General features: G+C 51.8%; 8 protein-coding genes across 8 annotated transcripts; 3 read left to right on the top strand and 5 right to left on the bottom strand.

Annotated features, from left to right (window-relative positions):
• Nucleotides 1-39: 39 nt before the first annotated feature.
• Nucleotides 40-2,420, bottom strand: GUITHDRAFT_138531 (hypothetical protein; the record flags this gene model as incomplete). The annotated part of the gene is made up of 11 exons (XM_005832976.1): nt 40-117; nt 169-226; nt 282-359; nt 409-615; nt 798-889; nt 1,058-1,330; nt 1,378-1,527; nt 1,574-1,663; nt 1,714-1,943; nt 2,005-2,094; nt 2,414-2,420. The coding sequence occupies 11 exons, from the start codon at nt 2,418-2,420 to the stop codon at nt 40-42; spliced, it is 1,353 nt and encodes a 450-aa protein (XP_005833033.1).
• A 921-nt stretch (nt 2,421-3,341) lies between these two features.
• Nucleotides 3,342-4,384, bottom strand: GUITHDRAFT_152513 (hypothetical protein). The gene has a single exon (XM_005832975.1). It carries the CDS (start codon nt 4,214-4,216, stop codon nt 3,452-3,454), a length of 765 nt encoding a protein of 254 aa, XP_005833032.1. The 5' UTR covers nt 4,217-4,384; the 3' UTR covers nt 3,342-3,451.
• A 490-nt stretch (nt 4,385-4,874) lies between these two features.
• Nucleotides 4,875-6,972, top strand: GUITHDRAFT_163091 (hypothetical protein). Its single transcript, XM_005832974.1, has 10 exons — nt 4,875-4,960; nt 5,030-5,315; nt 5,370-5,400; nt 5,450-5,526; nt 5,587-5,638; nt 5,686-5,698; nt 5,752-5,822; nt 5,870-5,962; nt 6,012-6,091; nt 6,143-6,972. The coding sequence occupies exons 2-10, from the start codon at nt 5,152-5,154 to the stop codon at nt 6,210-6,212; spliced, it is 651 nt and encodes a 216-aa protein (XP_005833031.1). The 5' UTR covers nt 4,875-4,960; nt 5,030-5,151; the 3' UTR covers nt 6,213-6,972.
• Nucleotides 6,973-8,115: 1,143 nt separating this feature from the next.
• Nucleotides 8,116-10,029, bottom strand: GUITHDRAFT_108085 (hypothetical protein; the record flags this gene model as incomplete). The annotated part of the gene is made up of 13 exons (XM_005832973.1): nt 8,116-8,200; nt 8,252-8,348; nt 8,403-8,433; nt 8,489-8,547; nt 8,602-8,691; nt 8,743-8,855; nt 9,032-9,109; nt 9,157-9,239; nt 9,287-9,490; nt 9,534-9,632; nt 9,687-9,786; nt 9,829-9,890; nt 9,958-10,029. 13 exons carry the CDS (start codon nt 10,027-10,029, stop codon nt 8,116-8,118), a joined length of 1,173 nt encoding a protein of 390 aa, XP_005833030.1.
• A 322-nt stretch (nt 10,030-10,351) lies between these two features.
• GUITHDRAFT_163090 (hypothetical protein) lies at nt 10,352-12,222 on the top strand (the record flags this gene model as incomplete). The annotated part of the gene is made up of 10 exons (XM_005832972.1): nt 10,352-10,425; nt 10,852-10,973; nt 11,028-11,075; nt 11,127-11,185; nt 11,264-11,337; nt 11,385-11,431; nt 11,482-11,548; nt 11,600-11,684; nt 11,854-11,927; nt 11,974-12,222. Coding segments are annotated over 10 exons (689 nt in total), but the record flags the coding sequence as incomplete, so codon positions are not given.
• Nucleotides 12,223-12,251: 29 nt separating this feature from the next.
• Nucleotides 12,252-14,071, bottom strand: GUITHDRAFT_70809 (hypothetical protein; the record flags this gene model as incomplete). Its single annotated transcript, XM_005832971.1, has 6 exons — nt 12,252-12,722; nt 12,918-13,217; nt 13,332-13,481; nt 13,536-13,597; nt 13,647-13,739; nt 13,801-14,071. 6 exons carry the CDS (start codon nt 14,069-14,071, stop codon nt 12,252-12,254), a joined length of 1,347 nt encoding a protein of 448 aa, XP_005833028.1.
• A 1,215-nt stretch (nt 14,072-15,286) lies between these two features.
• On the bottom strand, nt 15,287-17,164 carry GUITHDRAFT_108082 (hypothetical protein; the record flags this gene model as incomplete). Its single annotated transcript, XM_005832970.1, has 14 exons — nt 15,287-15,338; nt 15,388-15,425; nt 15,557-15,591; nt 15,651-15,725; nt 15,784-15,833; nt 15,891-15,953; nt 15,999-16,078; nt 16,132-16,174; nt 16,220-16,329; nt 16,378-16,476; nt 16,607-16,678; nt 16,734-16,814; nt 16,893-16,968; nt 17,058-17,164. 14 exons carry the CDS (start codon nt 17,162-17,164, stop codon nt 15,287-15,289), a joined length of 981 nt encoding a protein of 326 aa, XP_005833027.1.
• A 151-nt stretch (nt 17,165-17,315) lies between these two features.
• On the top strand, nt 17,316-18,762 carry GUITHDRAFT_163089 (hypothetical protein; the record flags this gene model as incomplete). Its single annotated transcript, XM_005832969.1, has 10 exons — nt 17,316-17,410; nt 17,626-17,714; nt 17,774-17,882; nt 17,933-18,016; nt 18,064-18,116; nt 18,175-18,273; nt 18,328-18,364; nt 18,410-18,492; nt 18,598-18,685; nt 18,738-18,762. Coding segments are annotated over exons 1-10 (747 nt in total), but the record flags the coding sequence as incomplete, so codon positions are not given.
• Between the last annotated feature and the right edge of the window lie 233 nt (nt 18,763-18,995).

Below are 18,995 nucleotides of genomic sequence, written 5' to 3'. Positions count from 1 at the left end.
TGACAACTATGTTTGACAATGATAACAAACTGTGAATTTTCACACTTCCTCCAATGGCCCGTCATCTTGCCCGAGGCTGGAATCTTCAGCGGTTTGCTTTTGTAAGTTCCGCAAGGACTGCATACAACTCGTCAAAGGGTATCTGCAAGCAACCGCGCGAGCCCGAACCTCTCTTGCCTCATTTACACTCCTGGAGAGATCAAAGGGTTTGATGCTCGACGCTGAGCTGTGAGAAATTTCATAACCATAGCAGATCACAAGTGTTTCTGCTTGTGTTTTACCTCATGCTGAAGTCTTGCATAGCACGTTCAGCATTCATGTCTCTGTGACCGTCTGACGCGCATCTGAGGACATACACTCTGCAGCGAATTAGTTTGAGAGGGCGACAGATCCTTCCCCTCTTGTTACCGATACTCAACGCCATTGCGCGAGATCAAAAGCTCCACCCTTGTGTCCTTGGGGCCCATGAGGTGTTTCTTGACTGCCTCCACGTTCCAGGCCACCGTCCATCCGTCGATTGCCTTGATCACATCCCCTACTTCGATCCTCTTCATGCAGGTCAGGATTTTAACAGGATTTGGGTCACGACAAGACCTGGAGGTCACCAGAAATGACCTGACAAGAAGAAACATCAGAAAACAGCAAGAGGAAAGAGCGAGAGTATTGCAAGACTTTTGAGAAGGCAACAAGGAGGAATCAGTTCAAGAACATGGCTGTACCCGGCACCACGAAGCTACTTCTGTCACTTGGATTCCTGATTGCGACGAATTGAGAGCGAGGCCCAGGCCGACGCTCACGTTCTGCTGCTGTGACATGAACTTGAGAAATACTGCGAGGTGGACAAAGTGGCGAAAGGCACCTTGGACTCTGGTGGAAACTGGTACTGTTTCTGCGAGAAGGAGGATTGGCTTGCTAAGCTAGGGAAGGCGCGGGAATTGAACGCAGGCTGGATCAAGTTTCGAGAGATGAAACGGCGACTCTGTTGAGACCTTGGGCTGTTCGCTTGCGATCGGATTCCTCCCTGCTCCACGTTTACACTCTCTTTTCAGTATCGCACCAACACGTGACTTGCCTGCTCTCCTCCCGTCGCACGAAACCTGTAACCCTCCAGCAACAGCGAGGTCTCAACCAGACCAGTCGGCTCCACGACTTCAGCCATGTCCTTTCCCTGCTCAGTTCGAATCAAATCTTTGCCATCACAAGGATCTTCGTGTACATCAATCTTGGGGAAGCGCACATAGTGCATAGCATTCGACAACTTGGCCTGCAAGGTTTGCTGGGATGCGTTCTTGAAGCGCGATTGGCCCCACCTGACCACCGCAAGAAATACCTGTTGTGTACGATCTGAGAACAAGGGCAAAACGTCTTGTTGTCTACCTCGATTTCTTGCATTTGCAGGTCATCGTTGGAGATCAGTTTGCAGAGCGCATCTTCGGGAAGATGCTCGATCGAAGGATGGGCGAAGGTCTGCGTTGCATTGACGAGGATGAACCGTTCGCACATTTGAATGACTTGACCTAGACCGAACTGACTGAAATGTCACAGGAGGAGACCGATGAGAACTGGGCAGAACCTGCAAGGCAGAGCAGAGAACCGAGTTGACCGTTTCTACAGAGATGTAGTTCTCCAGGAAGTTGAAATAGAGGCGTACAAGCGCATCAATCTGAATCGTTTTCAACAGATGAATCTTGTTTTCAAAAGGGCCGTACAAACCTCGTAATGTTGTGCTACATTCAGGATCTCGACTGCATGGTCCGGCCTTACTTGAGTTCGCCCAGTATAAACATAGAGGATGATGTCGTTGAACGCGTCCGGATCGCATTCCACACGAAGAGTTGCCTTGCCGGCGTTAGGAAGTGACATCTGTTGAAACAGATGAGAGAACACAGGGCTCTGCGCTGCTAGCATGTGCTTGTGGCAATGAAACGTTCCAGCAGAACTCCCTATCGAATCAAAAGTTCAGCCGTCCTGAAAGCTTGCTGCGATTTCAATCACTTTCATTACCTGGCCTACCAAGCTGAAGCTGCAGGTCCACGTAGGGATCTCCTTCCCTGAGGGTTCGAAGTAGATTGGATTGGAAAGCATCAAAGGGATCTGCAACTACATCATCAGGGCTGATCCAGCATGCAATTTTTAAAAATTCTTTCTTCCTTCTCTCATAGCAACTGCTCCTCTATCTTCCATCATTCTGAACGTCTTGGACCTCCCTCTCATTCATAATTTTACCTCTCTTTGAGCCCAGGGCCAGGCTGCAGGATTGCGCCGCAACTCAATGCGATCTGTCTCTCTGCAACTCTTCCCTCTTGGTACTCTGCTCTGCTCTACCATCCTCGCCCGCGTTCTCTTCCTGTATCTCCCCCCTCTTCTCCTCTTCACTCCTCGCCTACTCCCTCGCTCTTCTAGTCAATGTTACCTTCCATGGTTTTCGCTCCGTTGGGCCCTTCAGCTTTCAACATTTAAAACTATGATATAAAAAAAACAAATTTATTTATAAACATTACTTTGTGGGATACTAAAACATTGTTTCTTCTAAATATAGCATTCTCTATACCATCTCCTGTAGCCATCTGAAGAGTTAGTACTACCTTTGAATCTTAAAATGGTGTAGAAATTCCAGTACAACCCTTGAACCTCGTAAAAGGTTTGTCGTAGTAGTCCTTGAGAGTCAGTAGCAATTGGGCACTGTCTGACTTTTTTTTATGCGGCCCGGCGGCCCGGGCCCGCCGGCCCGGCCGGGCCGGCGCCAGGCCTTTCCGAAGTTCCGGGGCTCGAGGGCTGTAAACTAGGCTAGCCGAACTTCGGAAACTTGAAATCAAAGCACTGCGGCAAGTTAAAACTTGATCGGACTTGGACTAATAGTGGCAGCCACTGTCACGGTCAGTCCGCACTGCAGCGCTGCCAGGCTGAGCCCGCCGCCGCCGGGGGCCCACAGTGACTGGCCGCAACCTGACTCTGCCAGTGAACTTCAAGGCTTGCTTGAATGGCGCGGCCGGGCCGGCGGCCGCCACGACACTGAGGGCCGCCGGGCCGGACCGCGCGGCCCGCCGCCCGAGCCGGCATCCGATCGCGGCCGGCTCACAGGCGGCATGATGATCGGGCATCAGTGATGGCCGGCACTGCGGCAGTCAGTGCAGGCCCCGGAGCGGTGACGGTACGGTAAGGAGCAGACTCCGAATCGGAGCCCTCGAGGCCCACCCCGCCGCCGGCGGGTGGCCCAGCTTCACGGCCCCGGAGTTTAGAACATGAAGTAATGGCGCATAAAGAATGAGCTAGAAATCATTGCAGTGACAAGCATGTGAAAAACGTTCACGAGGCAGGGAGAATAGAGCAGGCCTATCAGTGGCAGGCAGCCAAAGCTGTCAAAACTTCAATCTCATCCTAGACTTTCCGTCAACACCATCCTAGACTTCCCTGAAGTCTTCTGCTACACTTGTCGATACGAATCCATCTCCTAAGGCTTCAACCAAGCATCCATTGATCGCAAGAACTTCATCTTGTTGAAGAAGCCCTGCGCCAGCAAGTTGTCGATGAGCGTCGAGATGAAATCACTGTCGATTCCTCGAGCAGGTAAGAGTTCCTCAAACGCCTTCTGAACACGTTCATCAAGTTCGCTCAACTCAGGAGATCCTCCACCCTGGGACACATCCTGGTCGACCATAAACGGATCGTTCTGCGGTTTCCCATCCCGCTGGTGCTTCCTCCACATGTAAGCATGATACAACAATGCAGTTTGTCCATTATCCTCACTCAGAAAGCCCGAGTACGTCAGCCCAACGTTGATACGGAGAATTTCAAATCCATGCCTGTCTCCAACACACTCAAAGAAAAGAGGTAGCTTCTGCCCTTCTTTTGCAATTCCTACGAGGAACAGCGTAGCAACAGGTGGGTCGTATCCGTTCTGCTGATCTTCCGCATCAACGTCCTCCACCTCATCGTCCTCCTCTCCTTTCTCTTGCACGAGTTCGTATGACGAGATCACATTGATAACCTCATTCCCCACTTGCTTCTCGTAGTTGAGAAGGGAGGTGACCTCTGCGCGCCCTTCCATAATCTCATCAATCTTGATTTGTGTCCAGCCCTCGGGCTTGTACAAGTCGTTCATCAGCTCTTCTTGCTTCTTGAGAACATTGATCTGTTCGGATACCACCAGCTTTACCTTCTGAAAATCAGCAGCCGTTGACTGAGCACTCATGCACCGAATTCCTGGCGCAGCCATTGCGTTTAACCATTGACCTGCGGGTCGAGCAGTTGACTGTAAGGGGGACGTGGCACGGTGGAGGTGAAGGGCTGAGACTGAGGATGGTTTTACTTCCCCTGCTCTGAGGCTCGCGTGAGCGACGCAGCGCATGCTGCGCAAGCCGCTTCTTACGGCTCGCAGCATTGCGGGCACGTGGTGGGAGGGCGAAGTGGGGTGAGGGGGTGGGTGGAGGGAGGGTGGGTAATAGTAGGGGGGTGGGTTGCAGGAATTCGATAGGTACAGTGTGGTCCAAAGAGGGGTAGTACACAATTGAAACCCATCCCATCCATGGGGTATACAAGAGGGCTCAAAGGGGGGTAGGATCAGGTAAAAGGGGGGTCATGTTACTAGATGAAGGGGTAGGGTGTAAATTTTCCCGGCAGTCGCATGGTGAGGTCAGGGAATGTGTGTTGAGATGATAGTGGGACAGAGCATGAGGCGAGCAGAGAGCGGAATGCGAGGTGAATATGATCAGGAGCAGACGATGAGCAGAGAAACTGCAGCAAGTAGATCAGTGCGAAGAGCCTATTGTCAGTGGTGTCGCTTGCCGGCAAGTCGGCATAGGCTGAATTTGTGTTTACGATTTTCCTTTGAATTGCTCGACTTCTGATTGTACTTGCTTGAAACAACAGAATTGGTGGTCCCTTCCCTTGCGTAGTTGGATCCTGTATGCTTTCACTGCAAGCTACATAGATTGTGCCCAGCGACACACTCCTATTGCAGGTATGCAATAGAACCAGGGGGTAGATGCGGAGGGGCGATACTTCGATCCATGCTAAATCAAACACGCAGGTTTCGCTAGCTTTCAGACTTTCAGCATCGCACAAAAGGCCAGGAATCACGACCGGGTTGCACAGACAGTAGTCAAGCAGAGACCGTCAGTTTGGCCTGTGCAACATCGCTCACAACGGGTCATGTGTGCATTGAAGGATGGAAGACCATCGCAAACTCAGAGTCGGAAAGTTATTTTTTGGGATGTGATGAGTACTCTGGTGTACGATCCTTTCTTCATTGAGGTGCCTGCGTTCTTGGGCATGACGTTGGAAGAGCTGTACAAGACAAAGGATTCTGCAATTTGGTAACACTGTTTTTGCATCTCCACCTCGAAGAGCTGAAGAAAATTCCCTGGCAGGGAGAAATTTGAAAAGGGTCTTTGTACAGAAGTAAGTGTATGCGAAAAGAAAGATGTCTTTCAGCTTAGTTTGGTCGCAGCAAGATCTCCTGGACGGATTCTTTCTGGATCGTAGAAAATTCGATGGACAGGGAATGGTCAACATGATTGCTTCAAAGTGAGGATTTTCGAAAGGAACATGAGTGATGACATGATAGAATGATGTGATTCCCATCAGATATGAATGGTTGCCAGGAATGAAGGAGCTCCTTATAGAACTAAAGCAAAAGGTGAATTTCGCTTGCACTACTTGCTCTATTTGATTTCAGATTCTCAGGGATACGAAATGCGTATGTTGCCAAGCGCATACGAAAATTGTCATCAAGTAATTGTTCAATTACAGATATCATCTCCAATTATCCAATCTGGTTCAACCAGATTGAATCAAAACTTTCGCTTTCGACGATATTGCCGGTCACTCAATCACAAATGTATTCCAAATTCGCTCACACCTCTCCTAGTGGTCTTTTGTGTCTGCAGAAACAGGACTAAGGAAACCAGACAAAGAAGCGTACCTCATGGCTCAACGCAAACTGAACCTAGACGCAGGACAGGTGACGATTTCTGTTATCGCGATTCTCAGTTCAAGGTACCTCTGTGCAGTGCATTCTCGTGGACGACAGCAAGAGCAATGTGGAGAGTGCAAAGTCCTGTGGATGGTTTGGAATATGTTTCAACGGAAGGTGCGCTGAAAGCTTGATGCCCTAGCTTCTATTTACTGGAGATTGATGCAGCTGTGGTACGTTGAAGGAAGAATTGTATAAGATTCTCGAAAATTCTGGAGACAGTGCGACAGAAATCTAAGTGAAGAGAAAATTATGTATCAGCATATCTTGTATATATCTAATTGATACGCCAACTCCTTCTCCTACCGTTCTATCTTCAACTTCCTGGTACACTAGAACAAGCCTACGATGCCAGCATTCAATCTCAATGATCTGTTCCTTTCTAGAAAGGATCAGCAAGCATGTCCCTTCCCTCACAGACGACTCCTCCATCCATCTGCCCGTTCCCTGAGACTTCCAATTCAATCCGAGCTCTCCTCTGCTTCTTCAACAGGTGCTTCCTGAACTTGGGCCCCTTCGTCCATCTTCCTTAGCAGTGCCTCATGTTGTCGGACACGGTGGCACTCTTCAAGCGCCCAACCTGGCATCCCCTCACAGTTATACCTGCTGTAATCGTCCACCTTAGTGTTGTAGTGTGGGGACGTCTTAATCATGACCCATCTCCCGAGTTGTCCAACAGGATTAAAGACCTTCCCTCTTCCGCACTGTGCGCCAGGAGGGCAGCTGTTCTCAGGCTCTTCTGCCCACTCTGTAGCCCACGATGGCAACCGAGTTCTCTCTTCATTGTCCAGCTTGTACGCATCCCTAGCTCCTCCTGACCTCTCCCGAGAAAACGACCTTCCCCTCTGAACTGGTCTGTAGGGATCGTATCCGAGAAGCTTCACCTTGTGCGAAACATTCTGGGCAAAGAGTATGAGTCCAAGAGTGCATGCCATGGCCGTGAGGAGCATCGCGCTCCCCACCATCGCCATTTGTCCTCGAACCATCAACATGCTCCTGAAGGGGCAGGCTGCACCGTTACAGGGGTTATCACAATTCGTTACACCGCCGCCCGGCCTGCCCGGCCGCCGCCGCGCCCGGCCGGGACTCGGATCACGCCGGCCCCGGCCGGTGATCGGACGGTGAGTCACTGATCCTAGTATCCGATTCAACCGTTGATCAGTGACTCGGATGGCACAGCACGGTCCGCCGGTAACTCTGAAATTTTTGACCGTCCGTGTCACTGAGCCTTACGCAAATGGCACTGACTTAGCCTCAAAAGAAACAGGCTGGGCCCGGGGCCCCCGCGGGGGCCTCTCTGACTCGGTGTGACAACCGTACGGTGCCACGGCGCTGCTCACTGGCCCGCCCCCGCTGAGTCGGACCGCCGTGACGGGCGCGCCCCCGCGGAGGCTCAGAAGTTCAACTAGTAGACTCCGGCAGTGCCACGGTGTACCGTGCGTTTTTTCATTTTCAAGGCAGTAAGTTCAATCACAACGACGTTGAGAAGAGCGAGTTTCGTCTCGAAGGAGCATGAGGATGGAATACGAGGATATCAAGATGCCAGGCAAGCTGAACGGTAAAGGTGAGCCAGCAAGCCATCACAGCGGCAGCAAGCAAGGCAATCACCAATAGGTGGAACGGAACAGGAGAGGAAGGAAAGGCAGATGTGGCAGAATCTGTAAGCATGTCACCGCTGTTTGAGCATGTCGAGTGTTGGCCTTGTCGCCCCTACCAAAGGTTGAAGGATCTCGAGGACTTCTGGCAAGACATACAACCCAACCTGAGGTCCTGAAGTCAGGATGCACCAGCAGACGTCCAGCTGACTCCTAAGCCACAAGGTACCTGATAGAGGAAAGACACAGCCCGCGTGAGAGAACTACCGGTTGCCTTTCCTGACAAGAATGTCATAGAAAGATCGTGAAGGTTCTACACGACCGATGGGCAGCAATGAGCCAGACAAGGAAAGATGGAGGAGGCAGACGAGCATACGCAGAGCCTGCACACGTTCAGAGGACTCATGGAGACGCTTCAAAGGTTCCTGTTACCCATTCCTCCTGTCGAAAGAGGAGAGGCAGGAGCTGGGTATGCCCGACATTGCACAGGAAGAGATAAGCCCTGCGAGAGTGCATGATCAGGGTGGTCAGGTGACAGGATATGAGCTACTCCGCATGTTTCTGAGACAATGGAGCAAGCAGGAGCATCGGCAACGTTGCGTTCAACACAGCCTTCTCGTGTACATGATACCTTTAGCGAACAGCACTTCAGTCGCATACAAGGATAAAACGATCCACAAACCCAAAGAGGAATGAAGCCAGGGAGCAGTAAGCAATAAGGTGAATGAATTCCAGGCGACTCCGTGGCCCCCTTGACGCTGACCATACCATGACCAGAGCTGCTCAAGGGAACTGAAGTCAGGCAAGTAAATTCCATTGAGGGAAGTTCGAACCAGGAGCCATGGCCAACAAGGACAGTAAGATCTGCAAGTGCGCGCAGTGCTGTGAATATGCAGGGGTGGGAAGACACAGCCCTTACCGTCAAGCCTGGGGTCACGGTCGGAAGCCAAACATGCAGCTGATCGCCTACCAGTCCACCTGGAACAGAAGAAATTCTCTTGAGCCTGAGCTCAAAGGTATGTCCTGTCTTACCTGTCATTGAGCCTTGAGAAACGACATTGTTTCCTCTTGTTCCAAGGACTTTGAGAAGGGCCTTGTCAACCAGATTGTACGCGACCCAAACTAGAAATAGAATGTTGCTCAATGAGAAAATATGCACAGAACAAAGATTACCGTTCGGAGCCCAATATGCATGGCAAAGACCACGGCCAAAGGGAAACAATCGTTGGAAGATCTTGATAACACGATGATGAGCAACAGACACCAGCAGCAGTAGAAGCGAAGACCTGCTTCAAGCATGGCAGGCCTCCAGCGACGTAAAACGGTACCAGAGAGACCCCGAAAACAGAGAGGACAACCACTCCTAAAGTTGCAAACCTCATCATCACGGACGAGACGTTTGACCCAGTCCTCCAACACCTGCAGAAGGTTGACACTTGGACTGAGTTTGTGAGACGATTACCGCGGATGTGGCGAAATGCAGTGGTGTCGTAACAAGTACACAAAGTACGCGGGAGCAAGGGAGAGGTATAAATGTTTCCTGCGCACATGGTTACACTACAACTCGAAGTCCCCGCCGTGGATCACATGTTCACGAGCACGGCAAAGAGAAACGACCCCAACAGATCCTGCCCATTACTAATGCAAGAGATCGACAACAACAGCAACCCCTGGTTAGACAATCAGACGACCCAACAGGAGCACTTGAGTAAGGTACCAATAGCATCCCGTTGTATTGAAAATGTACATGATCCGTGATAAAGAGGCCCGCGTTCACAGCAGCGAGAATCACAATGGACAGGCTAGCCTGGTTCGCATCAAGAGCGAAAGCATTCCTAGAAGATGCAAAACGCGAGGTGTAAGGAAAACTCCCGACGTAGTGAAGGACTGCCAATAGAAGTAGTATCTCAGTCAGCAAGACCTGTGAGAAGTCAAGGCAATGATCAGATCACAGAGATTGAAACCGTGGATCGCTGAAAGAAGATTGTTCTATCGGAATCATAATTCAATGACTTGATGTCGAGCATCTTGGCGTCAGCATGAACGGCAAACAGAGAGAGGAACTACATGTACATGCTGAGATCAGCGGTGAGTTCAGACTTGCAGTAGGAGCATACCTTCTCAAACCACCCGAAGAGTGGAGGATAGTCAAGGGTCCACTCTGAAGTGTCTTCGAAATACCATTTGGATATGGGCAATGAGGACGTGATTGCAAGCCTGACAACCAATCACACGACTACACACATCGGAATGGCGAACCAGTTTCGATGGACTTCGAAGTCAGTTGATCGGTATGACCAGAAGGCCAACGATTTCACTATCTAGAGGGTTTGGACAAGGTGAAGTCAAGACATCTCAGACAATCTCTCTTTGCCACAAGCATCTCACCATGGCGGACACCCAGATAAGAACAACCTGGACCATGCTCCTCCCAGATTCGGCACTTCTAGGATGCTCCATGTGGCGATCTTCCTTTGCTCCTGGTACAGGTTCTCCTCCTCTGGACTCTCCAGCTCCAGCTCCTGCTCCTGCTCCACCAGTCCTCAGTGTCGACACAGGTTTCGTCCTGCTGCCATGGAAATCCGCAATCCCCTCATACCGCACCAACTTCTGATGTAGGGTAGGGGGTAGTCCTCTCAGGGTCATTGCTGGATGGCGTACTCTACTACCGGTACTTAAATTGTCAAAAGTACTGGTGAATAAGGTCATTTGCAGGGTTTCAATGAAAAATCCTTGGGGGTAGTATAGCAGAAGGGGTAGGGGTACCAGTAGCGGGCAGGGACGATGGCGGAGGCTGGAGCTATAGCTGGGATGACGGAGAAGCAGCGGAAGCTCTTCGAACTGAGGATGAGGATGGTAAGTGAGAGGAAGAGGAGGAGGAGGAGGAGAATGACGAACTGGGAGAAGATCAACAAGAGGCAATGTAGACAGAGTGGTGACTGAGCAGAACATTGAGGGTTGAATGCCAGGTTGACTTGGCGAGAGTTCATGGTAGTTGAAGATGAGTTAATGAAGTTGGTGTATGCAATCACGATATGTATATTGATGGGGTGATGTATCGAGTGAGATTGTGCAGAAGTCACCCCATGCAAGCCTTGCGAGTATTTTATCAAATGCAGCCAAACAGCAGATCTGGTATGAGTGAGAATTTGCCCCGAAGTTACAAGAAGGCCAGAGGAAACCTAGGAAGTGGATAGCTGTGAATGAGACTCTATCATCTGTGGAAGCATTGCGATGCCGTTTGAATGCCTACAAGATTGAATCACTGACCGGGATGTTCAGAACGAAGGCCGAAAGCTGAACCACATGGAGGTAGCGGCGGAGAAGCGGCGGGCGACAGATCCTGCTGGCGAGGCGAAGCGACAGAAGGAGTTGTCGGAGGCGCGAGCTGAGAAACGGAAGAAGTGAGTGTTCAGTTAGCAGCGATACCCTTGATTCTCTTTGTGAATCTGCTGCAGGGAAGCTGCTGAGGCCGATGACGATAGCCAAGAAGTGGACAAGAGACTGTGATGCTCATGGGTGTTTCTCGCTCGGGCTGATCGATCCCCTTCTCGTAGACTGGTCACTCTGGAGCAAGCTGAGTCCATGGAAAAGAAGAAGGAAAAGAAAGAGAAAGGTGATCTGAGCACCATCCCCGTCATCTGCTATCAGCAATTTCAAGGATGCTTGGTTGTCTTACTAGCTGTGGATGCAGGCAAGGCTGCGTTTGGATGGGACGTGTTCAACCAAGACACGCTCTACAAGGCCCACAAGAAGCGGATCAAGAAGGTCTCTGTGTCCTTGCCCCTTCTCCTTGCTGATGGGATGCGGAGCAGCTCCAGCCTGACATTGAGAGCTACGAGGCCGCCAAGGCCAACGACAAGTGAGAGTTGTTGGCACGTGCACGCGCGGGTTGCTGACAAGACGAGTCAGGGACTTCTTCCGCGATGCCAACTCACTTTCTTACGGTGGAGCTGGTTATCAGCCACCTACTGAGAAGGTCGGCTGCTGGGTTGTGCTTACCTGGTAAGCTCAATTTGTCGTCATGTAGGTGGAAGCGATGGTGGAGGATCTGCTGGATGCTGCGGAGAGGAGGAACAAATTCTCTCGTCGCAGGCCCGAAGTGTTCGAAGCAGGTGAGGAGATGCAACTAACGACCCATCGAGCACGCTCCTTCAGTCTACCTCTTGTTTTTCAATCCCTCCCTTTCCCCCCACCCTTCCTCTTTGCCTCCGGCCCTTTCTTCCACCTCTCTCTCGTTCTGCGATGCTTCCTCTTTCTCTTCTGAGATGTCTTGTGTTCAAGATGTCGATTACATCAACGATCGCAACAAGCACTTCAACAAGAAGATCGACAGAGCCTTCGGCGACTACACCAAGGTGGCGGTTTGCTTGTTGACTTTCCCAGCTGAGCTCGTGCTGCCAGGTCATCAAAGAGAATCTCGAGAGAGGAACAGCTTTGTAAACCAGCTGTTGCTTGTTTCTCGGAACAGACGTTACATCATACGGACTTGTTTGCGTTCTTTTCATGCTTTTCTTGTCCCGCCAACTGTTTGATCGCTGAGATTTTCACTGAGAGCATTTCCCGCAAAGATGCCACCTTTCTTAAGACATTACATCAAGTTTTCATCGTTTGTAACTTCATTCAAAGAATAAAAGAATAGTTCTGGCTATCATACAATCTTCAAGCTCACCAGACGACAACTACCACTCGCACTTGAAGAAATCCTTGAGGAAAACCCCATGGGGAATATTCACTTCCTTCTTTTCCCTCAGTTCGATCAGAGGCGCGATGACAGGATCCAGCACGCGCGCAGCCGCGTCGACCTCGTCCAAGGGTGTCTGGAAGTTGTGCCTCTCGCCATGTTTCGCCGCGATCTCCATCGGCTTCTCGTCGTTGATCCATCCCGTGTCCACCGCCGTCATGTAGATCTCCGACTTGACGTAGTCCTGCGCCGATGTCCTTGTCATCATGTTTAGCGCTGCCTTCGCCATGTTGGTGTGCGGGTGCTGGTCTGACTTGTACCGGTAGAACTTCCCCTCCATGGCGCTCACGTTGACGATGAACCTTGGCCGATCCGGCGACGCCTCCATGAGAGACTTGAGCCGCGCGTTGAGAATCGCAGGCGCAATGGCGTTGATCGCCATGACCTCTGCCATCTCCCCGGTGGAAACCTGCCAGGGGGGTCAGGAGCTGATGAGGGCCGAGGGAGGGAGGAAGTCAAGAGGGGGAGAGTTTGCCCTGAGAGAGTAGGAGGATCACAAATTCGTCCTTGAAGCACTCACGGAAAGGATCTTCATCATCGGGCAAACAGCCGAGCAACAGCAGCAAGAGCATCGCACGACAAGCGGAGCAGATCAAGGGTTCACCTCTTCCAGTCGCAGCATCCAAGAGTTCTTCCTTCGCAGGTCCAGCTGCTGCTGGTTGATGTCCAGCACGCTAGCCCCGCTCTCATTCTTGGGGAACGCGTGCGGGTCCTCATTCAGGTCCTCCTCCGTCACCACAAGTTGAGACATCTCCGCTGCTGTACTCCTCGACGGCATCTTGGAAGTCACGGTTGTGTTGGAGGCCTCACTCAGCTTGCACGAGCTCCCTACCACCTCCTCCTTCGGTCCAACATCCGCTGAGCTTGCAACAGGTTTCACTCTGCCAACATCCTCCTCGACCTCCTCGTCCTCGTCCACTTGCTCTATCTTGATGCCCGGCAGGGTCTCCTTCGCCTCCAGCAACATCCCCTGCCTTGTAGAGTTCATCGTTTCGTGCATCTGCAGCAACTTCTGAACCGCTGGCTCCTGCTCCTTGACATCCTTGCGCTCGTTCTGTAGGAGATGGCGGTAGTACTGCGCAGGGCGTCGGATAGTCTGACAAGCGTTGTTGATCAGGATGTCGAGCCTTGAAAACTTCTCCTTCATGTGACAGCAGAATTGCTCGACCTGTCCATATAGTCAGCGACACAATCAAGAGAAGTTCTTGCAACAGCAACTCACCGAGGCAAGGTCACGAAAGTCGATACCCACGCAGTGAAGTCGGTCTTTCCACTTGTCAAAGTCTGGGGTCGTCATCAGCTCTACTTGTACACACGACTTGATCTGTCGCACCTTTCTCCTGCGCGTATCTTCGTGCGCAATCAGCTGCAAACCTGCTCGTTGCTACCACGGTGCAACCACACCTTAGCAGCTTCAGGGCACAGCCTGCACAGCAAGACAAGGAAGTCGTCAGGAATGCGATCAATACCACAGGAGACGAGCTTACGGAATCCGATCTTGACCCTCGCTCCTGTCACAAGAGCTACCTTCCCGTCCATCTCCACCAGCTCGTTCCTCTTGCGATAGTTGAGGCTGGCGCAGCTCGGGCAGAGCTGATCGTAGAAGAAGTGGAGGTCGACAAATGGTCTCTTGCAGATGTAGCACTGGATGGGGATGTTCAGCCGACGAGCATCCTCCATCATCGAGCTCTGCTCTTCCTCCTCGTTCAACTCGACGGTGCCGTCGGCTACCCGGTGCAGCCGGACCTGAGCCGCCATCTCCTGCACTTCCCCCATGTGCGTCAGCAGCAAAGGAGCGGACCCGTTCGTCAGCGCCGGCGCGGCATTGTTCAGCTCCTCCAGCGCTGCCAGCCTCTTGGCTCGCAGAGCAGCCTTGTTGATCCACTCCTTGTCCTGCTCCTTGAGAGACTGGAGCTCCGCGACGTCCTTCCTCTTCCGCTTCAGGCTGCCCTTCACTCCATACTTCTTCATCTGATCCTCTACGAGAGGGTGCATGGCGCTGCGGAGCTGCTTGAAAGCGGCGGAGCGGAAGTGAGGGACATTCTGAGCCAGACGGTCGATGACCTTGAGAGCCGTCTCATACTCCAGCGTGTTGAAACCGAGCTCCTCTTCATCAAACCCCAACTCATTCAGCCGCGATGCTCGAGATGCTGGGAGCTCTTGGATGTTGTCGGATCCTATCGACTCCTCTCCCTCCGAGGCCTCCTCGTTGTCATCCACAGGGTCGCTCTTGCCATTCTCTTCCTGCCTTCTTCTCTCCTTCTGTCGCTGCTTCTTTTGCTTTCGTTTCAAGGCAAGAAGCGACTTCATCGGATGGATTCAAACGATTGACGGTCGGATGAAGCCAAGTCGAAGACTCTTTCTACATGTTGTGATCTGTTTGCTTCCTTGTCTTGTTGTCTTGTTGTCTTGTTGTCTTGTTGTCTTGTTGTCTTGTTTTCTTGTTGTCTCCTTTGCTTGTTTTCGCCTCCTCTTTCTCCCCTCTTTTTCTGCACGTGTAGATCTCCCCCATCGAGGACCCTTATCACCCCCCCAAAATATACCCCTACCCCTTAAATGGAATGACTTCCCGCGATTATGCACCCCTTCAATTACATCAAAAGTAATACCCCACCCCTGCCAAATCTAAAAATTTAGCTCAGATCTCGCCTAAAAACAGCAAAAATCTCTTAAATTTAGCCGGCCCGGCGCAAATTAGTCTGACAGTGACTCTGCCTCGACTCACGAGTCAGTGACGCGGCCGTCAGTGACGCGGCCGTCAGTGACGGTCGGCCGGCCCCGGCCGGGCGGCACGGCATGATCCCAGTCCCGGCGGAGTGGCGCCGTGTGGCCGGCGCCCGGCGTGTTGCGAGTCACTGAGTGGGCCCTGGGATGGGCAGAGTAAAAACTTTCAGTCAGAGTCCGTCACTCCGCCGCCCGCGGCCCGGCATACTGAGTCTTTCGACTTTCTTTTAGTATTGACAAAGTTACACTTCAAACATCTCCTTTCAAAGCCTGTTTGCGGGCTTCTCGCTCCTTCCTGAGTCTGCAAGAACAGCCTAAGCCTCATCACAGGTTGTGCCCTCCGTGTTCACCTTTCCCTGAGTTCCTCGTACGTCTGGCATCCCAAGTCCTGATAAAGCAGCCGCCGCGATGAGAACAGCAAAGTATCGAACAGACGGGACAAGAGGCAAGAAGAAGGAGGAGAAGGAAGAATAGGGGGAGCAGGGGGAGAGGGTGGAGTTCGAGAAGAAGGAAAGGGACCTTTCCAACAGTAGCCATCCACTTGGCATCGATTTCTGCGGGGGATTCCGTCAACTCTTGCTGAGGTGAAACCGGGCATGAAAAGAATCATCACCTTGAGCAAGGCTCTGTGGCAGCTCTACTTTTCCATGCCCTGACTTTCCATCTCTTACCTTTCCATTGCCCAGCCCTGCCACCACAACCGCAGCCGAGTCAGCGGGAGGGACGGGGAGAGCGCGAGTCCGGACCAGCGCCCGGCTCAAGGCCACAGTGCACGTTCCTCTTCATCTTGGTCAGCCTGTTGTCAGCGCCGTCAACCAGACCGAGCAGACTCGTTTGGCGAGATGAAGCAGACCGTTCGTCGAAGAACTCCTTGTTGGCTGACATGAAGGCGAACGTCGACTTCTCCGTCGCCAGCCTGCCGTCATGAGATCACTGCTGGTGAACAACAAGAACAAGGCACGGATGCCTGATAAGCTCCTTGTCTGTATGATCCACTCCGATGAATCTCGCTATCTCTCTCACGTGCAACTCGAGGTCGGCCTGGACCCGGGGGTTCAACCCTTACTGCTCGCACGCCCAACTCATAGCTTCACCTTCATATCCTCATAGAACAAGAAGAGCACGTTGTCATCCCATCTGCCCACCGTCAAGACATCCTCTCCCGGATTGCACTGTTGCTACCGGTGTTGCCACCAAGATATGAGGTGATGGAAGTAGGAAGCGTTCTGCATCTTGGATTCGGGGATCCCCCGAGCAAGCCAGAAATGTTTGACGAACTCCTCCAAAGAAACCTTGAGCACGCACATCAGTGATCGTTCCACTACATCTCTCTCTCCCACCTCCCCCGGTTGGAAGTACCATCCCTCAAAGAAAGTGAAGAACGAAACAGCCACGTCGTGGGGATCTCGCACAACTACGATGTATTTGCACTTGTCCCCCTGCATGATACAGGTCAATGAAGTAGTACTACCACATCCAAGATTGGCAAGGCAAGACAAAGTGATGACTGACACATGCAGTCGTGATGTTCATGTTTCCATCTAGTTACTCCGATAATTTCCCTCTTACCTTCGGGCAATGATCGTACCAACAATGAGTCTTGAATGCTCTTGGCGAGAAAGCATGGTCAGCATCCAGGTCCTGTTATTCGCACTGAGCCAATGGTTTGGTACATCCTTCTATGAACGGTTCCCACCTGCCCGAGATCTGCTGCCATTTCCACCCAGGGCACAACCTCGCTGATTTCAACGAAGTCCATCGATCCTCGCGAGCGCAGCTGCGGGAGACGGTGAGGTCAGATGCAGGAGGCGGCGAGGTCAGATGCAGGAGGAGATGTGAAGAAGATCTACCATACCTGGTGAACGATCTGCTGCAGCCAAGTGGTCCCGCACTTCGGAGACGTCACTACGAAGACGTCACCGTCTCTCGGCCTGACAAACAGAGTCAGGCCAGGGAGGAGGAGGAGGAGGATGAAGACAGGCGAGAAGGTACGAGGACTGCATGGCGGCAGCATCTTCACCTGAAGTTGAGTCCCTTGATCCTCCCATCCTCCGTCTCAAACCCTCCCAACCTCTCCCGCAGCTTCCGGATCCCCTCGCTCGTCGCCTCTCCAGCCTCCACTGGCATTGCTGTATGACAAGAATACCCCCTACCCTGCAAATGATTACCCCTACCCCGTACATTTTATCAATCACCCATTGTTTTCATACTATAAAGAGGGGTTATTTTTACTGATATCTGGGTACTTCAATGACCCTACCCCGACAATTGGTTCTTTGTCGGGGCGCCGGCATGGCGGTCGCCTTGCTGCGAGCGACATGGCTGGCAGTGACATGCGCGATGGTTTTACTCAGCGACGGCAAGGGCTCGAAGGTTCAACTTCTCCTATCCTTTCCTCTCCTCCTCTCCTCCTATCGTTTCCTCTCCTCCTCTCCTCCTCTCCTCTCCTCCTTTCCTCTCCTCCTCTCCTCCTCTCCTCCTCTCCTCTCCTCCTCTCCTCTCCTCCTCTCCTCCTCTCCTCCTCTCCTCCCCACTTCACCCAAAAAACAGCATGTGTCATGACGTCATGATTCTGACGGGCGTATCAGTTCCTCAGGTACCTCAACGATGTTTCCTATTACGGCAAGTTGAGCTCCTTGCAAGACAAGGAGCATCGAGAATCAGATGTGCTGAAAAGGAAAGAATCCTGCTGTGTTTGTTTCCATGCGAGTGAATCCTGTCTTCTGTGTTGTACAGAGTGTACATCGGAGCCAGGACTGTATGGATCGCCTATTACGCATGGGGGTTTATCTTGAACACTTTCTTCGTCTACACCTCTGCATCAACATCTTTGATATGCCTAGAGGTGAAATACTCTGCAGTGTGGGACGGAATTTTTGAGCTGTGAGAACGCAGGTCCACCTCTTCAGGAGGTTGTACGAATCCGTGTTTGTCACCAAATTCTCGGCTGATCGGAAGGAGCATCCGATAACCATCATGGTGTCCTCCTCGAACAATCTGTGAAGTGTTTTGAGTGCGATGATAAGATCGGCCTGTTCTTCTACAGCCTTGTCAGCGTATCTTTCGTAGAAGAAGAGCGGTACACTTCCCTGCCCTTGCCCTGCCCTGCTATCCATTCCTTTTGACGACTTTTTCAGTCTCCTGCGGGATTCCGGCAATGATCCGTCGGCGCTGAGCGGGTTTCGACTCGTCCTCATCGCCTTCTTCTTCCTGTCGATGGCATGCCAGCACATGGCGTAATGAGATCCGTATCCAATGATTGTGATGAGCTGAGAGCGATTTTGGTTCAGACATGTAGAACTAGCCTCATTGCGATCGATGCAACAGGTGAGACAGTCTTGGCATGTGAAAAATTGCCTACATTTGCAGCAGCATTCTTCTGTCTATGTGGTGCCGAGTGGTTGGTTGTTCAGGAATGTGTCTACATGCCCTCATTACACCGCCGAAGTGATGATGTGAGTGTAGAGGCTCTAGGAGACATTTCTAACGCTGCCAATCAGATATCTGAGTCTGGTGAACGAACTTTGTTGGTTCTTCTCTTCACATCTGATGACATTTCAGGCGCTGTTTCATGGACTCTACTTCAACTGCTCTTGGCTCATCCTCGCCTTCACCGTCACCAACCTCAGCATCACCGCAGTCCGCACGGTGAGCCGCCGGGTCTGGTTGACATTCTGAATGTGAATTCATCCAATCCCAGAGGAGATGGTATCGTACACTCGGTGAAGAGTCTTCACGACTTGCAAGCGTACGATGAGATGCTGTTCATCCTGCGCGCCGCCCTGACTTGTCTTGTATTGCAGTTTGCCATCATCCCCGGCCTTTTGTAAACTAGTGTTTCATTGAAAGAATCTCTGAAAGAATAATTCGTCTCCTCCGCTTTCCTCACATTCTCCCGAACCTTCCCTCGTCTCCTCCGCCAACCTCAGACCGACCCCTCCCTCACGTCCTCCGTGTC

Source organism: Guillardia theta (assembly GCF_000315625.1).
Source record: "Guillardia theta CCMP2712 unplaced genomic scaffold GUITHscaffold_32, whole genome shotgun sequence".
Lineage (NCBI taxonomy): Eukaryota > Cryptophyceae > Pyrenomonadales > Geminigeraceae > Guillardia > Guillardia theta.
This window is presented reverse-complemented; position numbering and strand designations above follow the sequence as displayed.

Coding starts and splice junctions, on each gene's coding strand:
- GUITHDRAFT_152513 (XM_005832975.1), bottom strand. CDS start 4,216: ATGGCTGCGCCAGGAATTCGGTGCATGAGTGCTCAGTCAACGGCTGCT.
- GUITHDRAFT_163091 (XM_005832974.1), top strand. CDS start 5,152: ATGTGTGCATTGAAGGATGGAAGACCATCGCAAACTCAGAGTCGGAAA. Junction 5,963..6,011: donor TGAACCTAGACGCAGGACAG/GTGACGATTTCT, acceptor ACCTCTGTGCAG/TGCATTCTCGTGGACGACAG. Junction 6,092..6,142: donor GGAATATGTTTCAACGGAAG/GTGCGCTGAAAG, acceptor AGATTGATGCAG/CTGTGGTACGTTGAAGGAAG.